This window comes from Mustela erminea, chromosome 7 (genome assembly GCF_009829155.1).
Source record: "Mustela erminea isolate mMusErm1 chromosome 7, mMusErm1.Pri, whole genome shotgun sequence".
Lineage (NCBI taxonomy): Eukaryota > Metazoa > Chordata > Mammalia > Carnivora > Mustelidae > Mustela > Mustela erminea.
Genome location: NC_045620.1, coordinates 12,126,686 through 12,144,992, shown reverse-complemented (window position 1 = coordinate 12,144,992; position 18,307 = coordinate 12,126,686). Strand labels below are relative to the sequence as shown.

Sequence of the window (18,307 nt, the reverse complement as noted above, 5' to 3'; positions counted from 1 at the left end):
ACATTTGCCTTTCACTGCATCCAGATTTCAAGGACAATATGGGGAGATCTGAGGCCTCCAACTACCCACCCACATTCATTTCTTCACCTCAGCTGCTCTGACCTATCCTTGAGGAACCATCTCTCCCCAAAAGCATGAGAAGGAGAGGGGCCGCCTTGTTGTGATGGTGTGATAGCTGAGCACCTGGATACAACCATGCCTGAAGTTCACCTCTGGACTTTTAAGTAACATAAACCAATAAATACTCCTGTTTGTTTAATGTATGTTGGGTTGAATTTTAACATTTACAACCAAAACAGCCCAGGCTGAGACCCTCTGGGGTGCAAGTACCTCCTGGTAGCAGGCAATCCTCTGGCCGATGCTCTCCAGCTTGGTGTCACAGATGTTGCGGAACTCGTAGTGGGACATGGTCTTGATGTTGTTGTTCAGGGCCATGAGCCGCCCACAGTTCTGCACAAAGACACTGTCATCGGCAGCAAAGGCCTTGAGGATCTGCAGAAATACGAACCACCACTGAGCACACACTGTGCACCAACGAGGGTCTTAAGCAGTTTCTCTATGGTGATCCCTGTAGGCTTGTAATAGCCCCGTGAGATGGGGTCTGCTACCGGCAGATAAATAAACTGAGGCTAAAGAGAAAAGAGAAAAGGGGGGAAAAGCGACTCTCCTAAATCCCAAAACTGCCAAGTGGTGGGGCAGCAACTAGACTTCAGGGCTCCAGGCTAAGTTGTAGGAAATGAGAATGAGGTGCCCCACCCCACAGGGCAGGGCAGCACCCAGCAAGACCTTGGCAGCGAGGCCGAAGCAGCCACGGGGCTCCACGATCTTCTCCAGCACGTGGCACTTGACGCCTGCGGTGCTCACATACTCATACACCACGCCATGCTCCAAGTGTACGTTGTCCACGGTCAAGGTGACCACAGGGCTGTCTTCATGCAGGCTCAGCTGGGGCCCCAGGGACATCAGGGGGAAGGCTGGAAGCCAAAGGGACAGGCAGCCCTGAGGAGGGGGCACCACCTCCCAGCCAGTCCACCCCCCAACCCAGCACCGCAGTGGCTCACGTGGGACACGTGGGGAGAAGCCTGTGCTACAGCTCTGCCCATTCTGGCCAGCCCACTCTCGCTCACCCCTTGTCAGCGATTTTCCTTCTAGGAATCCACCTTTGTGCCCCATTCCCAGTCTCTGTGGCTCACAAGAAGGAAGCCCTAACCACACCCTTCAGTCATGGTGACTGGTTCAGGAACAAGCATGTGACCCGAGCCAGGCCAATGAGAGTCAAGTCTGGGACTTCCATTGGATCTACAAAGAGAAATGGACATTCCCTTTTTCAGTGGGACTCCAAACCACTGGAACCACTGCATGCAGAACACACAGTAGGAGCACAGGCGAGAACTGGACCAAAAGAGGGACTTTTCCCGAGACTATATGTAAAACTGGATGGAGCCAGACCTGAAGCTGGCTTGACCCTACTCAATGTTTAGTTGGCTGAGCCACTGTTTTTATGTAGCCCAGTTTCAGTCCTGATTAACGTGGGCCCACAGAGTCTAAGTGATTCCTCAGAGGCCACACCGCTAGGTAGTGACATAGCTAGAAAATGAAGCGGACACTTTACTGAACTGAACTGCTTTCCCTTATACCTGTTCCAAAGAGCACCTCTCAACACACCCACCAGGACGGCCATCCCCCCTCACATCCATACTGTGTTGCTGCCTGCCAGCTTTTCTGTTCCCAGTCTGTTCCCCCTTGTGTCAGCACCACGAGGACAGAAACCCTATCCATCTTGGAGCCAGACTGAAGGAACAAGCATGTGACCCAAGCCAGGCCAATGAGAGTCAAGTCTGGGACTTCCGTTGGATCTACGAGGAGACAGACTCTTTTTCAACTGCAGATTCCAAGTCGCTAGACCCACTGGCAGAACAGAGCACGTGAAAGAGAAACCAATATTTTTATGGACCCCCCCAGCTCCTAGAACAGGGCCTGGCATACAGCAGGTGCTTCTCCTTGCTGAACAGAAGACTAGAAACAGCCAGCTCCTCTCGGCATACTTGAACATCATTATCAGGGTCCCCCATGTGCTGGGGAAGAAGCCCCACAGCCCTTGCCTCTCAGAGGGCATAAAGCAGGCTCAGCCTCTCCTCCCCCTATCAGCCTGTCCCCTTCAGGACTCCTCTGCCAGGCTGTGTGCTTGAGCAGGAAGGGGATGGCTCCCCAAACAACCCCCTAAACCCCATTCTTCTCTGACCCTGAGTGTATCAGCAAGGAGCCCACAGATGTCAGATGCGGAGGCAGCCAGAGCCCCTACTCTTCCCACAGCCTCTGCCTCCACCTCCAGCCCAGTGGAAATACAGGGCCGAATCCAGAGAAGCAATCAGCAAAAACAGGCTACTGTTCAAAAGACACAATCACTGAGTGCCTACTATGTGCCAGGCACAGTTCTGGGCTCCGAGGTTCCAGCAAGGAAGAAAGCAAACAAAACCCTGCCCTTGTGGGTTTTATGCACTAGTGGGGAAAACAAAAGACAAACAGCTGTATGATATGTTAACAATACTTGCAGTGAAGAAAATAAAATAGGATGAGCAGACACTGAGGAAAAGAAAGGGCTTAACCAGGGTGCTCAGGGGGCCTCCCTGACGAGGTGACATTTGAGCAGAGAGCTGAGTGAGATGAAGAACATGAGGTAAGAAGTACTCTGGAAAAGAGCATTTGAGGCAGGCAGGACTGCAAGTGCAAAGGCCCTGGGGCAGGAATACATTTGGTATTTGAGAGCAAGAGACTGGAGTGGATAGAGCAGAGAGCACAAGATGAAAAGTGTTGGGAGGTGTGGCCAGAAGACCATGAAGAGGAGGACTGGGTCTTTGCCTGGAGTAGGGTGGGAGCCACTGAAAGATTCTGTTCTGTTTTTTGAGAAAAGCCTATAGGAAGAAGAAGTAAGACAGGACAGGGAGAACAGTGAATAGGCTAGTGCAGGGGTCCTGGTAAGAAATGATGGTGACGGGGTACCTGGGTGGCTCAGTGGGTTAAAGCCTCTGCCTTCGGCACGGGTCATGATCTCAGGATCCTGGGATCGAGTCCCGCATCGGGCTCTCTGCTCAGTGGGGACCCTACCTGCCCCTCTCTCTCTCTGCCTGCCTCTCTGCCTACTTGTGATCTGTCAAATAAATAAATAAAATCTTAAAAAAAAAAAAAAAGAAAAGAAATGATGGTGGCTTAGGCCAGGCAGTGACGGAGGGGGTGGGAAGTGGTCAGATTCTGAATGCAGGAGGAAGGTAGGGCAACAGGTGCGCTGCTGGGATCAAGGTGGAGGGCGAGAGGAGAGAGAGAACAGACAAGACACACTCCAAGGTTTGCGGCCTGAGAATCTGGGAAGGATGGAGCAGGGACACTAAGAGGAGGACGGGGCTTCAGGGGGAGGCTGGGATTTCGGTTTGGGCCCTGCTAAGTGTGCCGTGCCCAATGGACATCCCAGGGCTGGCAGGTAGAAAGACGGTCTGGAGCCCAGGGCTAAGGCTGGGCTAGGGATAAAGATGGGAGCTCATAGTGGACAGAACACTGGCTCCTGACAGACGCCTGTGCCCCAAGCCCTGGACCCTGTAAGTACGCGGTTCCATGGCGGCGGAGGGGCAGATTATACAGTTGCAGATGGAACTAAGTTTATTAAATGACGGGTTTTATACTAAAGAGATTATCCTGGGTTACCCAGATGAGCCCCCAACGTGACCATATGGTCCTTCCACGGGGAAGATGGAGCCAGGCGAGTCGGAATTAGAGAGAGAGCAGTGTGAGGGGGACTCGGGCCAAGGCCGCTAGCTCTGAAGATGGAGGAAGGGACTATGTGCCCAGGAATGCAGGCAGCTTCTAGAAGCTGTAACAGGCAAGTACACGGAGTCTCCCCTCAAGCCCCAGAAAGGAACAGAGCTCTGTGGAGACCTGGCGGATGGCCCAGCAGGACTCAGTGTCGACGTCTGGCCTCCAGCACTGTGGGGTTATGAATGTGTGTGTGTGGCTCCGTGTTACAGCGGCGAGCAGACAGGAAGACAGAGCTGACAGCACCACCACGGCCTGGCCAGGAGCAGGGGGAAGCACGGACACAGAAGAGGACAGTCGCCGCTGGACTGTCTGGACACTCTTGGCCACATGGCCCACCTGTCCCCTTACCTGAGTCGGACTGCGGGTCCTCGCCGGGGGCCTCCTGGCTGGCTCGGGCCTCCTGGGCATCCTCATGGGTGTGGTAGACCCACTGGTACAGACCCTACCAGAGGGCAGAGTAAGAGGGCGCTGCGACCCCAGGAGCCCCGGGAGGAATGGATAGGGCTGCGGGGCAAGCTGTTCCCTGACTCCACAGCCCAGGCTTCTAGCCTGCAGACCACCTTTGAGAGTCCTCCAAGATTTCACTCTGGAGCCTTCCTGAGGGACCTCCAGTCATGCTCAGCCCTCACCCTCTAGAGTCTATGCTCCTCAGAGAAGCCAGGGCGGGGGGGAGCCTCTGAAAAAACAGAGGTCAGACCCATGGTAGCAGAACCCACACCCCCCCGCCGTCTCTCCCATAGCCCCAAGGCCCACAGACACGCCAGGCACATAGCAGGCATTCAATTAACGCTTACTAGATGAAACAGTGAAGGCCTGCCCCTCCCCAGGACCCCGGCCCCCACCCCAACTAGAACATCAACTTTTACCATCAACTCTGCCGAATGTGCCTATGCGGTAAGAGAGGAGGGTCTTATCACACCCATGTCACAACTGTGACCATCGAGACCGTGAGGTATCACGGCCCAGTTCCTCTAGCTCAGGGAGACAGAGTGAACAAGACCCTGAGCCCAGCTCAGCCCTGCATGGTAGGCAGCCCCACCCGCCCCACCCCAAAAGCTGTGCTGCCTTCAGGCTTCTCCGCAAGGAAGGAGGCGGCCCTCAGCCCCCTGTGCCACAGAGCAGGGCTCCCCCAATCCCCTCGGCTGCTGGCTAGCTCACCAGGGCCTCTTCTTGGTGGTTCCGGAATGCCTGGAAGTGCTCTAGGACCTCCTGTGCACCATCGTTCACCACGTTGTTGCCATTGACCTTGAGGATGCACTGGCCAGCACAGAGCCCTGCAGCCGCAGCCTCGGAGCCTAAGGGGACAGGAGTGTGTGAGGGTGGATGCAAGGCAGAGAGCGTGGGGCAGCGACAGGCAAGGGCAAGTAACCAGATGAACGCTGTCCCCCACCCCGCGCACTGCCCCAACACCTCAAACACACCCCCGACACTCCACCCCACTCCTGCCCTCAAGCCACTCTCCAACCCACTCCAAGAGGCAGGACAGGGACTGGCATTCCCATTTTGCAGAAGAGGGAACTGAGCCTCAGAGAAGTAGCAGCGAGGCCAAGGTCAACATAGCAAGGAAAGCTGGATGTCAACCTGGTACACTCCACTCTCAAGGTTCATCGCCTTTAAAATCCCTCTGACAACCTGAGATACCGTGACAGGATCAGCCCCATTTTGTAGACAGGGAAACAAAGGGGTAGAGAGGAAAAGTGACTCTCTCAAGGTCACTTGATGAAGAGAAGCCAGGATCCAAACCCAGGTATACCAGACTTCAAGTGCATGCTTTTCCAGCCATACCACGACTCCCAAACTACAGGTCTTGGCCCCCCAGGGCTTTATGTGGCTGATATGAAGAGTCTGGAAATACAAATGATTGCCAAGCCCCATCCGTGCCTGGAAGATCGGGCCTATTTGGTGTGATGGTGACAAGTACTGGCCTGGACCCAGGGGCTGGCATTCAAAACCTGGCTCTGCCACTGACCACCTGTGTGACCTCTGGCACACTCCCCAACCTCTCTGTGCCTTGGTCTCCTCATCTGTCAAAGGAGGACACTAATAATATGTACTCATCGGGTTCTCAAGAGATTCGGGGAGTTAAAAGTGTAAAGCATTTAGCTCCAGGCCCTGTTCTTAGTAAATGCTCAAGAAATATCAGTTGTTTTACTATTTTAGCCTGGTTCACCCACAAACCCCTGTTCTTCTCTTGCAGCTGCTAAAGGCTGACGTTTGGGGTCAAGTGAGTCTCTTCTATGCCCCCATCCATGCAGGCTCCAGACGCCAGCCTCGCTGGTCTCTACCCGGGAGAGCCCAGCAGGACCCCAACTCTTTGTTCTGAAAACCAAAGAGTCATCAGAGAGTGCCAGACACCCCCTGCAGGGTGAAAGTGCCCTGCGGTCAAGAACTGTTGCTTTAAAGAAAAAATAAAAACCCACTTTAAAATACTTAACAGAGGGGCGCCTGGGTGGCTCAGTGGGTTAAAGCCCGTCTTCAGCTCAGGTCATGATTCCAGGGTCCTAGGATCGAGCCCCGCATCGGGCTCTCTGCTCAGTGGGGAGCCTGCTTCCCCCTCTCTCTGCCTGTCTCTCTATTTGTGATCTCTGTCTGACAAATAAATAAATAAAATCTTTAAAAAATAAAATAAAATAGGGGCACCTGAGTGGTTCAGTGGGTTAATCCTCTGCCTTCAGCTCAGGTCCTGATCCCAGGGTCCTGGGATCAAGCCCCGCATCGGGCTCTGCTCAGCAAGGAGCCTGCTTCCCCCTCTCTCTCGCTCTGCCTGCCTACTTGTAATCTCTCTCTCTCTCTCTGCGTCAAATAAATAAATAAATAATCTTTAAAAAAAAAATAAGAAGAAGAAAATAAAATAGTTAACAGAGGGGCACCTGGGTGGCTCAGTCATTAAGCTTTTGCCTGGGATCGAGCCCCCATTGGGCTCCCTACTCAGCGGGAAACCTGCTTCTCCCTCTCCCTCTGCAGCTCCCCCTGCTTGTTCCCTCTCTCGCTAAGTCTCTCTCTATCAAATAAATAAATAAAATCTTTTAAAATATAAAATAGTTAATAGACTCTTGGTAGCTCTCTGCCGTGATACGCATTTTCTTTCATCAACTCGTGTTACAACTATGACCATGAAAGTGGACAGTTCATGTTTCAACTTAAAAAGTGCAGCCCTCAGGGACACCTGGGTGGCTCAGTGGATTAAGCCTCTGCCTTCGGCTTGGGTCTGGGATGGAGCCCCATATCGGGCTCTCTGCTCAGCAGGGAGCCTGCTTCACCCTCTCTCTCTGCCTGCCTCTCTGCCTACTTGCGATCTCTCTCTCTGTCAAATAAATAAAATCTAAAAAAGTAAAATAAAAGTGCGGCCCTCAGATACAAAGAGGGTTCAGAGCCCAGAACTTCAGACCTATGTGGTCCTGTCTCCCAGAGGGAGTGACCCTCTAAGCATCATGCATGGGGAAGGCAGCACGAGAGCAGGCTGACTCTTGGCCCTTGGGCTGGATCGGACCCCAGAAGTGTGGCCAAAATTCCCACTTCTGGCTTCCTTTAAAAACTCATTCCTACCTGGTCATAATGAGCTTGAGCTGAGGGAAAACGAGCCCCTTTGAAAGTGAGCACATCTTTTCTCACCTTGCCATAGTCCCCACCGTTCCCTATGTGTTCCCCTCAGCTGTCTGAGCCCCTCTACGTCTGCTGTGCTCACCTCTGCCCACGGCGTAGACGCACGGCGGGGCAGCTCCGCGGATCTGGAAGCACAGAGCCTCTGGATGGTCGGGAACTTTGATGATCCTGCGCCGGGTAGAAGCAGCAGTAAGAGAAAGCAGCATTTCACCTAGGAGCCCAGGGGACCACCTGGGGAGCCCAGGGGACCACCTGGGGAGCCCTTGCCTCCCAGACTTTGGGGAAACCAGCCCAAAGGAGTAGCAATGCCAGTCTCTGGGCACCCAAAAAGACAGACAAACCTCACTTAACCGGAGCCCATACCTCCGGCATCTTTAATGACTCAGAACCACCCGTCCTGCCCTTGGAGACTGAATCCACACACAGAAATCCCAGGTCACCCTCCTGATGCCTTCTCTGTCACCCTCTCAGTGAGAGGAGGCCCCCAGGTGTTCAAACCAGCCCCTCGGGCAGAAAATATTTTGTTCAACAATCACAGATGGCGAGAGTGAGAAGTGACCCAGGACATCTTGGTGCTGACTCCAGAAAAATGCCGAGTGTCCCCTAGAGAACACAGTTCAAAAGGCCAGGTCTGGGCCATTCCGCAAGTGGGAGGCCAGAGCAAAGTGAGCCGCGCCCGCCCGAGGCCGTGCGGTGGGTGACACTGTCCCAGTGGCTTTGATGCAGCTACGTGCTTCCCCGCCAAGGGCGTGTGCCCCACGGTGGGGCTCAGGATCATCCTCCCATCCCCACCTGCCAGGTAAAACCATCTCGGGAGCCTGTTCTCGAACCTGCGGCACTTCCAGAACTTGACGCAGGCACACTCCCCCGGGGTGATTTCTGCCACTTCCACATACCAAACTATCAATCATCTTCCCTAAATTGGCTTGCCTTTCCCACTGAAAGAATCACAGTTAAAACTTTCCATCACTCCCCTCAATAGGAAACTGGGAGCCTTTGCCTTAAATAGAAGAGAGAAATAAAACCCAAATGCACAATTTCTAAAATAGAAAATGCTTCTCCCTGCACCTATATCTGGCATCGACCGCTTCTCACCACCTCCACGGCCGCCACACAGCCTCCTCGCCAACCCCCTACTTCCACCTTTGCCCCTGACAAGCTAGTCTCCACCTGCGGCCTGGGGACTCTTCCCAGAAGCTGTGTCACATCATGCCTTGCCTCTGCTCAGAACCTTCCGGCGGCTCCATGGTCCTTAACATAGGCACAAAGTCCTACAAGGCTTGGCCTCCCTTGTCTGGTCGACCTCATCACCTACCCTTCCCTCCCCCTCACTCTGCTCCACCCCATCAGCCTCTTCACTGTTCCTCAAAGATACAAGCCACAGTTCCACCCCAGGACCTTTGCACTGGCTGTCTCCTCTGCCCCGAACACTCTTCCTCCCCTTGACTCCCTCCCATCCCTTCTCGGTTTTCACCTCAGTTCACCACAGCATCTCCCTGGCTGCCATCCCTCCACACGGGCTCTCTTCTTTCCCAGCTGGAGAGACTGGCCGAGGCTTACTACGACCTGGTTCACTACATCTCTCAGTTCTCTGTTTTGCTTTTTTGTGTGTCTCCTGCCCCACCCTCCACCTAGACTGAGAGGTATGAACGGTAGGAGGGCATCCAGACATGCCTGCATCCCCAGGGCCTGGAACGCCACTCAGCACATAGTAGGTGTTCAGTAAACATCTCCTGAATGAATGAAAGTAGCAGCCTCGTGTCACGTGCCCTAGAATGGGCCCCATCCACAGGGAACCAGGACAGCTCGGGCCCCCACCACCACTCCTGGCACTGAGGCAACTCCTTAGGCCAAAAGGAAGACGGGCCGGACACCCCATCATGGAGACACTCACTCTTTGGCCTTGGTGGCTACCAGGAGGCGCAGTGGGCGGCGGGAGCAGAAAGACTGGTTGAGGATGGACTCCACCTCCGCAAAGGGCCTCAGGAACACCAGATCCTCGTTGATGGAGTAGATCTTCCTCCCCACCTGCAGGCCGGCCATCTTGGCGGAGGAGATGGAGGAGACACGCAGACGAGGTCACTAGCCTCCCTTCCTCCTCACCTCGGAGCACACAGCCAGCCCAGGGACCAAGCACGCCCCGAGTGAGTCCCCCAGGGCAACCCCGCTCCCCGCTGTGGTGAGCAGTTAAGAAACCAGCTTTCGTCCTGCGCCTCCCCACAGGGCAACGGGGGGAGCTGGTGGAGTACAGGCTGGGAGACCAGCCCGAGCAGGGGGCTCACTCGCGGCTCCCCCTAGAGCGCGTAGGGGAGCCCGCCCTGGCCTGAGTGTGCCCACAGGACCACCAGCAGGGAGGAACCACGGACACTGCGGGTGGCCCCCCTGGGAGGCCTCACCTCAGCCAGCGAGCCCCGCTGGACTGACTTCACCACCACGGCTTTGTTCTTCTCCTCGATGTCAAAGCCATAGTCCTCCTCCTGGGGCAGGATCTGAGGGCCCAAGGCAGGAGAGACCCGGTGAGACGCTGAGGGTCCCCACGAGACCATGATCCTACCAGCTCCGCGTGCCCCAGTCCTCCAGGGACTAGGGGTGCATGACAGCATGAACTTAAATACAAAGAGCACCCAGTACACAGTAGGTGCTCAATACATACCAGGGAGGACACACCACCTAGCTCATGCCTCAGCCTGGTGCTTATCATGTCCTTTTTACTTTTCACTTCTGTCTCCCCTTTCTCCTCCCAACACGAGCACCAAGTCTGCTCCATTATACCACCACTGTCCCCCCATCGGCGGGCAAACCGTACGGGCTCAGTAACAATCCGCTGGCTTTATGAATAAAACAGATCCAACAATGTCCGGCCACCAAGAACTTGGGGACACGAAAGGAGTTTAGGGAGGAACAGTCCTGCCCACTGCAGGGTGGCAGGCAGGTTGGGAAGTTTGGGGGTTCTGTGGGCAGGAGGGATGCCAGGGAAATGCATTTATTTGTTCAACAAATTTTGCTGAGCTGCTGCCTGTGATACAAGCCAGGTGCTTTATGCAACACCGGAAACAGTGCTGGATAAGACGCACAGTCCCTGCTCTGCTGCGGCCGACCATCTAGTGGGGAAGACAGACTACAGACAAATGAGCGAGGAAATACAGAACGTGATGCAGGCAATGTACACAGTCTGAGTTCAAATAAAGCTCTTAATGGGACAGACTGGTGTGGCAGGGGTCCCAGAGGAGGAGTTACCTGAGCTGAGACCTGAATGAAATGAGGAACAGAACTTTATGAAACTGGAAAAAGTGTTCTGGGCAGAGGGCACAGCACGTGCAAAGGCCCTGAGTCAGGCCCATAGTACTCGAGGATAAGACAGATTAGAGACAGAGATGATAGGATAGGATAAGACAGAGATTAGAGTGACTGGAGTCGGCTAAAGGAGGGGAGAACCCAGGAGATGAAGCTGGAGAGATAGAGACAGTCTTATAGACCATGATGAGAGACTGGATTTCATCCCAAGTGTGAAGGGAGCACGGGTGAGCTTTATAGTGGGAGAAATGGGAATCCCCATATTTACGGGACCCCTGTAAGCATCACATGAGAGAAGTTAATGGTGCCGTCTTCCTATGAGTCGGACATCAGCCCCAACTCTGGCTGTGGCAGGACATCTAAGCTGCTGAGCCTTCCTTTTGCCACCTCCTGTGGACCAGGCATGAAGGCAGAGGCTGCTGGTCACCAGAACACAGAGAAACAGGACTTGGAGGAATAGACTGGGCAGATAGCTGGGCAGGCTGGTAAACGTTCCCCTCAGCTGTAAGGGTATTTACAGCAATTGCACACGGACAGGGCGCCACCGGCAGACCTAAGGCTTTGAAAAGGATCTGGGATGAGTCATTTCAGGGGCCAACCTCTCTGCACGACGCTAAGCTGGGACGTGGGGTGGATGGGGGGGGGGGGGGCAGATGGGGGAAAAAGGAAAGGAAAAGAAAGGGAGCCAGCAAGCCTGATCTCTCCATAAAGAAGGTAGTCTTGGCCCATGAAGTGTAGAAGCCCCATCCTCAGGTGCTCCAAGTTGAGCCCAACTTCTCTAGCCATAATCGACAGGTCGCCCTGCTCCCGGGCCGTAGCCAGGCCCAGGGAGGCAGAGGTAGCCCTTGCCCTCTGCTCCTACCAGCAGGCGCTTGGCCAGGATGTTCTCCACCAGCTTGAAGTCGTTGCGAAGCTGTTTGTTCTTGCTGCTGGTTCCCTCCATCTCCTCGTCTGCGTGGAAGCGGAAGTACTGGGACTCATCCTTGAACTCACTCTTCTCCAGCACTGCAAACCCACAGACGCACAGCACACGGTCAGGCTCGAAGGGAAGGCTCAGCAGTATTTGCCAACTGGCAACCACAGGCCGGAGCCAACCCCGAGACAAGTTTGCTTTGGCAAGCATGGTGTTTTATTAAAGCGAATCATGTGCCAACCCTAATGGGTGAGGATACTTCGCACAGATGTCTGGCTTTCTGACTTCTCTTGAAAAAGTCTGAACTTGCCCCACCTGCTATAAAACACATATTACGAAGCCGCAGGAACAGAAGCAGTGTGGAATTACGGCAGAAACAGATAAAGAGCCAGGGGAAGAAAACGGAAATCACAGAAGAGGACCGTGTATTTATGGGAACTTAGTCTATGATGACGATGATCACGGGGAGGACTGCAGAGCATGTCGGGAAAAACTGACTCACTCAGGGGAGAAAAATAAAATTGGATCCCTACCTCAAACCATGTATCACAATAAATTCCTGATGGATTAAAGACCTAAATATGAACAGGGAAACTAATGCTCACCAAACAAAATGCAAAATATCTTTGTCCTAGGGCAGAAAAATATTTCATACATGAACCCCGCCCCCAAAAAGCAGGATCATGAAATTAAGGGCTTCAGTTCAATAACAAGACCATAGGCAAATGGCAGATTCAAAAAAAAAAAAAAAAAAAAACTATAATGTCTAAAGCCAACAAGGAATAAATATCTAAAACATAAAACAAATACCAACAAATCCGCCAGAGGCAGCAGAGAAACTACAATGAGACACTTCAGAAGGAGGATTAGCAAAGTCACGCCCTATAAGCCAGAGCCCGCCCACTGCCTCTTTTTATAAATAAAGTTTTATTAAAACACAACCACATCTATTTATTTACTTATTGTCTGGGGCTGCTTCCATTCCACAGTGACCGACAGAGGTGATTGTGAAAGGCTGTATGGCCCACAAAGCCTACAATATTTACTATTTAGGCCTATCAGGCCCCCAGTAGGAGAAAACAGAAGTTTTCTGATCTCTGTTCTAGAAGGCGGGAAAATGATTGCAAATAACCTGTCACAACCAGCATGTGGTCTGGGCCCTGTGGGTTAGAATTTAACTAAGTCTCTTTCAGTGCTGGACACGGCGGGGATGCAGGCTTAGGTTCGGTTACTCCTCAGACGAGGATGGACTGGCTGTACCCCTTTTATAGGTAGGGAGACTAAGGCCCAGAGAAGCTAAAAGAACTGTGCACGGTCACAGAGCGGGCAGGACGGGGACAGGGGAGAATTGGGCAAGGGGGAAATCCAGGCTTGGTGGGGGAAAGGCAGTGTTTGGAGTCATGAAAGAAGGAAAACCAGCTGCCTAAGGTTCGGGATGTTCCCACCATCCCTGAAGACAGAGGCTGTCTACAGATTTGGTGACTACATGAAAAGCAGGAGGCGATCCTTTCTTTCTCCTTCCTTCCTAGGACCTCGAGTTGTTTGTGTCTTCCTCCCATCACCCCCACTACCTCTTTGGAGAAAACAGACACGCAAATTGCTGTTTTTTGCCCAGAACAGGGGAGCCAGGCCCCAGGGGCCGGCTGGCTTCACATCCACTATACACACAAGGCGGACAGACTCTGAGAGTGGGAGGAGGAAGCACCATGTTGCGTCTCGGCTGAAATGTCTAGGGAAAGAGCTGGAATCCCCAAGTCCAGGACCACAGCCAGGTGAGGTCCCACCACCCACTGACGTAGGTTTCCCTCAAGGCCACCGGCCGGGCTCAGACCCCTGCCAGCCCCTGCCCGATCTCACATCCTCTGGGCCTCTCTGAGCCTCCACGTGCTCAGCTGGGGGGACCCCGACAGCACCAACTTCCAGAGGGATGGGGCATGAGACGGTAGCTTCAGCTTCCCCATATGTGCTTAAAGACACTCCAGGGCCCGGGAGCTCAGGTCAGACGCCACAGGAGGCCCCACTCGGGCCCCACCGCCGCCCTCTGCTCTGTCCCCTAACCTGCATTTTGCAGCAGCCACAACCCTGGAATTTGGCCCTTTCCTATTTTAGCTTATTTCTGAGTTCGTGGCAGGGAACAGGGGAGCAGGGGCTACGCCCTACAGTTTCTGTCCCTGAGGGGCCCCGAGGGTGTTGGCACTGCCTGGGAGTCACCCTCCCCCACATCCCCACCCGCAGAATGTCCTCAGCCAGCAGCCTTCCCAGAATAGCAGCAGGGGTGGACCCCTAATTACTTTCACCCACAAATGAGAGGTTCTGCCCAGCTGATCGGCGGGAAGGATGGAGCTGTCAGAGGGCCCCGCGGGGAATAGAGCGGCTTCTGGGAATGAGGGACTTTGATGACAGGAGCTGATGGACGGGAATGACTCTGGTTGGGCCTGACCTGCCCATCTTCGCCGGTGAAACGGGCAGCTGGGAGTACGTCCTAATGCCTAACCCCACAGAGGCACGGGCCCACTGAGCTCAGAGGAGAAGGGGACCCAGTGGCAAGATGAGGAAACGGAGGCCCAGAGAGACACAGAGGTTTACTGGGAGTCAGCCGAGTCAGGGCTGGAACAAGGCCTGCCGGCTACTAGGCAGGAGATACGCTGGCACACCTCTCATCCTGTTGAAGGGACAGCAAACCCAGCAGTGAGACTAGGGGTGGAAAACTATGGCCCACTGCCTGTGTTTCTAAATAAAGTTTTATTGGCACACAGCAACGCCCACTTAATTGAAGTACCACCTGTAGCAACTTCAATGCTGTGATGGTAGAGTTGAGTTGTGATAGATCCCGTGGCCTACAAAGCCTGAAATATTTAGTATCTGGCCCCTCGCAGGGAGGGTTTGCTAACCTCTGAGCTGGAGCACAAAGCAGAAGCTGGGGAAAGGAATGACCAAGAGACCTTCTAGAATCTCACGCCTCTGCTGCCACCACCAGGGCCCAAGCCATGGCAACCCTCCCCTGGGGTCAGAGTCGCTTCTGCACTGGCCTCTCGACTTCCACCCTCAGCCCCGCAGACGCACTCCATGGCCCTCCTCTGCTCAGAACCCTGCCGGGACTCCCAGCGCCCTGGAGTGAAAGCCGAAGTCCTCCTCACGCACCCGCACTGCTCCAGAACATGGACTGATTTCAGCGCTTTGTGCATGCACATGAGGCTGTGCCCTGCTCACCACTCTGTCCTGGAGCCTAGCACGGTGCCGCCCTGGGAAGGCAAGGGCTGGAGGCGAGCATCAGGAATGGCAACACGAGGGAAGCACGTAATTATTCTGACAGGGAGAGAACAGCGCCGTGGAGAAGCCTGAATCTGGGCCAAGTGCAGAGAGGGGACGGAGAGGAGCCGTGCGGCCCGGGTGCTGGGGGAGGCCTCGGGAGGCGCGAACCAAACAGAAACACCGAGTAAGTCGGGGGTGTGAAGCAGGTAGGGCACCCCAGGCCAGGGAAACGGCAAGAGCCAAAGCCCTGGGGAGTGTTCTAGAAGGAGAAGAAAGGCTGGTTGCTGGGAGTTAAGTCGACCCGCCCTGCTGAAAGGGTAGGAGCCTCAGGGCTCCCTCAGGGTCAGCAAGTGGGAAGGTCACAGAGCTCTGTGACAGGAGTGCACGGCCGGTGAAGCCCGCCAGCTTGGGTTCAAATCCCAGCTCCTACTTGCTGTGTGACCTTGAGCTGCTATCTTAACTATCTGGGCTTCCATTTCCTCGATTATAAATAAGGATGATATTAATACCAACATCAAAGGCTCAATTCAGGATTGAACTAACGAATCCATGGGGAGTGCTCAGGAGGAGACTTCTATGTTAATTTGAAATGGTGACCCTGGAACCCATTCCTCCCTCCTGTCCACCGTCCCACCTCTGGATCATCTCGGGACTGCCCACCTCTCTAGCCCTCTTCCGTGCTTCTCTGGTGGGAAGGAGAGCGACCCATCTAAGGGGTCAGGCCCAGAGAAGCGGTGTGAACGTCCCTGCCCGGCTCCCTCCCTCTCTCACGTACAACCTGCCTGCGCTCTGTCCCCCCCAGACCCCTCTCTTCTCCTCCATGTGGAAGCCCGTGGACCAGCCCCGCATGACCCGACCTCGCCGCCCACCCGGAGGTCATGTCCCACCCAGGAGAAGGGCCCAGGAAGCCCACAGATTGGACCTCAAGGCCAGTCCATTTTCCCAGTCAACCGTTACCAGCCACCCTGGTCCCTACTGAAACCCTGAGGCGATGTCGCCATCAGGGCAGAAGAGGGAGGGGCGTGGGGTGGGCTTCCTGAGCCACCCCAAGCCCCCTCGGTCTACAGGCCCACAGAGCCGGCATCTAGCCTGGGCTCCTCCTTGGACAGGCTGAGCAGCCTTCAGCCCACCACTTGCTCTCTCTGGGCCTCAGCTCCCTCCTCTACCTCATGAAATGCCCCAGGGACCAGGGTCCCTACTAGCTTTTCTGTTCCAGGGCAAACCGCCCCCCACCCCCCAGGAGGCTGGGTGAAGGGAAGGGGCAGATTACCGTGGTGCATGAAGCCATTGTTACACAGGCCCACGCCAAGCGCCACCGCCTCCTCCCGCGTCTGGCAGTCACCCTGGAACGGAACAAGAAGGGGAGGGTGTTAGGTGCACCGACACTGGAGGGGCTGAGCGAGGCTGTGAAAAGCCCACCATCACCCCGAGAATGGAGGCTCCACAAGGGCAAGGATCTGTGTCTGTTTTACATACTGCGGTACTGACCAAACACGTCTATGACTATTAGGAATAAACCCCACACAAGAAAATCAATAGTAGCTGAGATAAAGCCACTGTGTATCATGCCATAAATACCACAAAGGAGAAATGGAGATCTGATGTGGCAGATATTGTTGGCTGCCTAGGAATAACCCTTTCACCAGTACCATGCTAGTAATGAAGCTGTCGCTGTTGAAGGCAGCAACATGTCCATTTAGAGGTTCACAAAACCTGGCTCCCTTGCAGTGAGAGGTGGCCAATGAGATATAAGCAGAAATCACTGGTAGGGAGCTCTGGAAAAACCCGTTGTCCCTGGTCCTTCTTTTTCCTTCCTCCTCCTCCTTGAAACAAAGATGTGATGGCTGGAGCTCCTGCAGTCATCCTAGACCACAATACCAAGGACCAAAACATGCTAAGGATGGCAGAGCAGGAAGAGAGACAGACCCAAAGGTCTCCTGAGGCTGCCCTAGCAGCTCTAGCCCACCAACCTCTAGGCTTCTCTCACAGCAAAGGAAAATCAACTCCTAATTTATATCAGCCTCTGTAGCTAGGATCTTTGATACTAGCAATGAAGTCCAAGTCCTAACTGACCTAGCTATAGCCAGCGAGATACCTGGGGAAGGCTACCAGGGGATTCTGGAAAATACCTTCTTCCCTGAAAAAAGAGGAAAGCAGTACCACATCCCCTACTGGGGACAAAGTCGCATGAGGAAGTGACTGATATATGTAGGTCTAAGGGGCTATCCAGTGACCAAGGTGGCAGACGATGCTGAGGACAGCAGAGTGAAGGACAGAAGGTTCTTGACATGTGGCATGACTGGTATGGGGCACAATTATCCGCTCAGGCCACTGTTTAGTTGGGTTTTCTGTTGTTGCAAAGGAACACACTCCTGACCGGTACAGCTGAAGTCCGCTTCACCTCTCAGGGCTTTTCCAAGGAAGTGACATCCAACCCAAAACTGAAGTCATGAATGGTCATGGCCCACGGGGCCCATCTTTGGGGCCGACTCTCCCACGTGGAACGTCGTCTTGGTGGGAGAGCGCCTCAGTTTTTCTCATACAACTGCCCCCCCCACCACCAGCCCAGGCCAGGGTTGAGGACACACGGTCCACGCAGAGCTACAGTGATGCCGTCTGCCCCAGGAACGTGACCGGAGGAGGAACCCAAGGACAGGGAACAACTGGTGTGGTTCTCCCCACAGTGCCCCAAAGAAGGGGCCCTTGGTACCTGCTCCCAAGATGCTGGGCACTTCCTGGTGCCAGTGCTTTCTGAGGGTGGGTCCTGGGTCTCCCCTAACTCTGTGGGCGCTCCTTACCCTTTCCCATCTTCTCTTTTCTTCCCCCGTTCCTTTAGTTAGCCAGAATCTGTTTCTGGTCCGTGCAAACCCCACAATCTCAGTTCATCAGGGAAACCATGTGAGTTGTGTGGCACGGTTGGGGATGCGGGGGATGGGCGAACAGCTGGGTCGCAGACAGAGAAAACAGCATGGACAAAGGTCCAGGGGTGGGACAAAGCCTGCGTCACAAAAGGCAGCCTCGCCACCCGGGAGGGGGTGAGTGTGCTCCATTAGGACAGGTGTTTGATCTGCTGTGTTCCCTGCGGAACCCCAATGGCTTAGAACTCAGGCCTGGCATACAGGAGGTGCTCAATAAATATCTGGCGATTCAATAAAGTTGCTGTCAGCAGGGCCACATCATGTAGGAGCTTATGGCCACAGTCAGTGAGCTTCAGCTACATTCAGATGGCCGCGGGGCCCGACAACCGCTCATGGAACAGACTCCCAAAGCGAGAAGAGGTTTCAAAAGGCTGTCGCCTCGACTGTCCCCCACCTACTCTGCCAGCCACCAAGGGGCCAGGGAGAGACCTGCCCAGCTAAAGGAGAAACAAATGCCAGGGGCTGCAGGACTCAGAGCACGGGGCCTGAGGGAGCCACTGGCCTCCGGATGTCACGCCTT

General features: G+C 54.4%; 1 protein-coding gene across 2 annotated transcripts in view; it reads right to left on the bottom strand.

The window, feature by feature from the left end:
* PREX1 (phosphatidylinositol-3,4,5-trisphosphate dependent Rac exchange factor 1) overlaps positions 1-18,307 on the bottom strand; it is a 176,228-nt gene that overhangs the window by 24,911 nt on the left and 133,010 nt on the right. For both annotated transcript variants that reach the window (XM_032350412.1, XM_032350413.1), the window contains 9 exons: positions 16,140-16,212; positions 11,567-11,709; positions 9,807-9,899; positions 9,305-9,453; positions 7,493-7,578; positions 4,966-5,102; positions 4,156-4,249; positions 787-974; positions 331-492 (listed from right to left, as the gene is read on the bottom strand). In XM_032350412.1, coding sequence (XP_032206303.1) covers positions 331-492; positions 787-974; positions 4,156-4,249; positions 4,966-5,102; positions 7,493-7,578; positions 9,305-9,453; positions 9,807-9,899; positions 11,567-11,709; positions 16,140-16,212 — 1,125 coding nt within the window. The remainder of the gene's footprint in view (positions 1-330; positions 493-786; positions 975-4,155; positions 4,250-4,965; positions 5,103-7,492; positions 7,579-9,304; positions 9,454-9,806; positions 9,900-11,566; positions 11,710-16,139; positions 16,213-18,307) is intronic.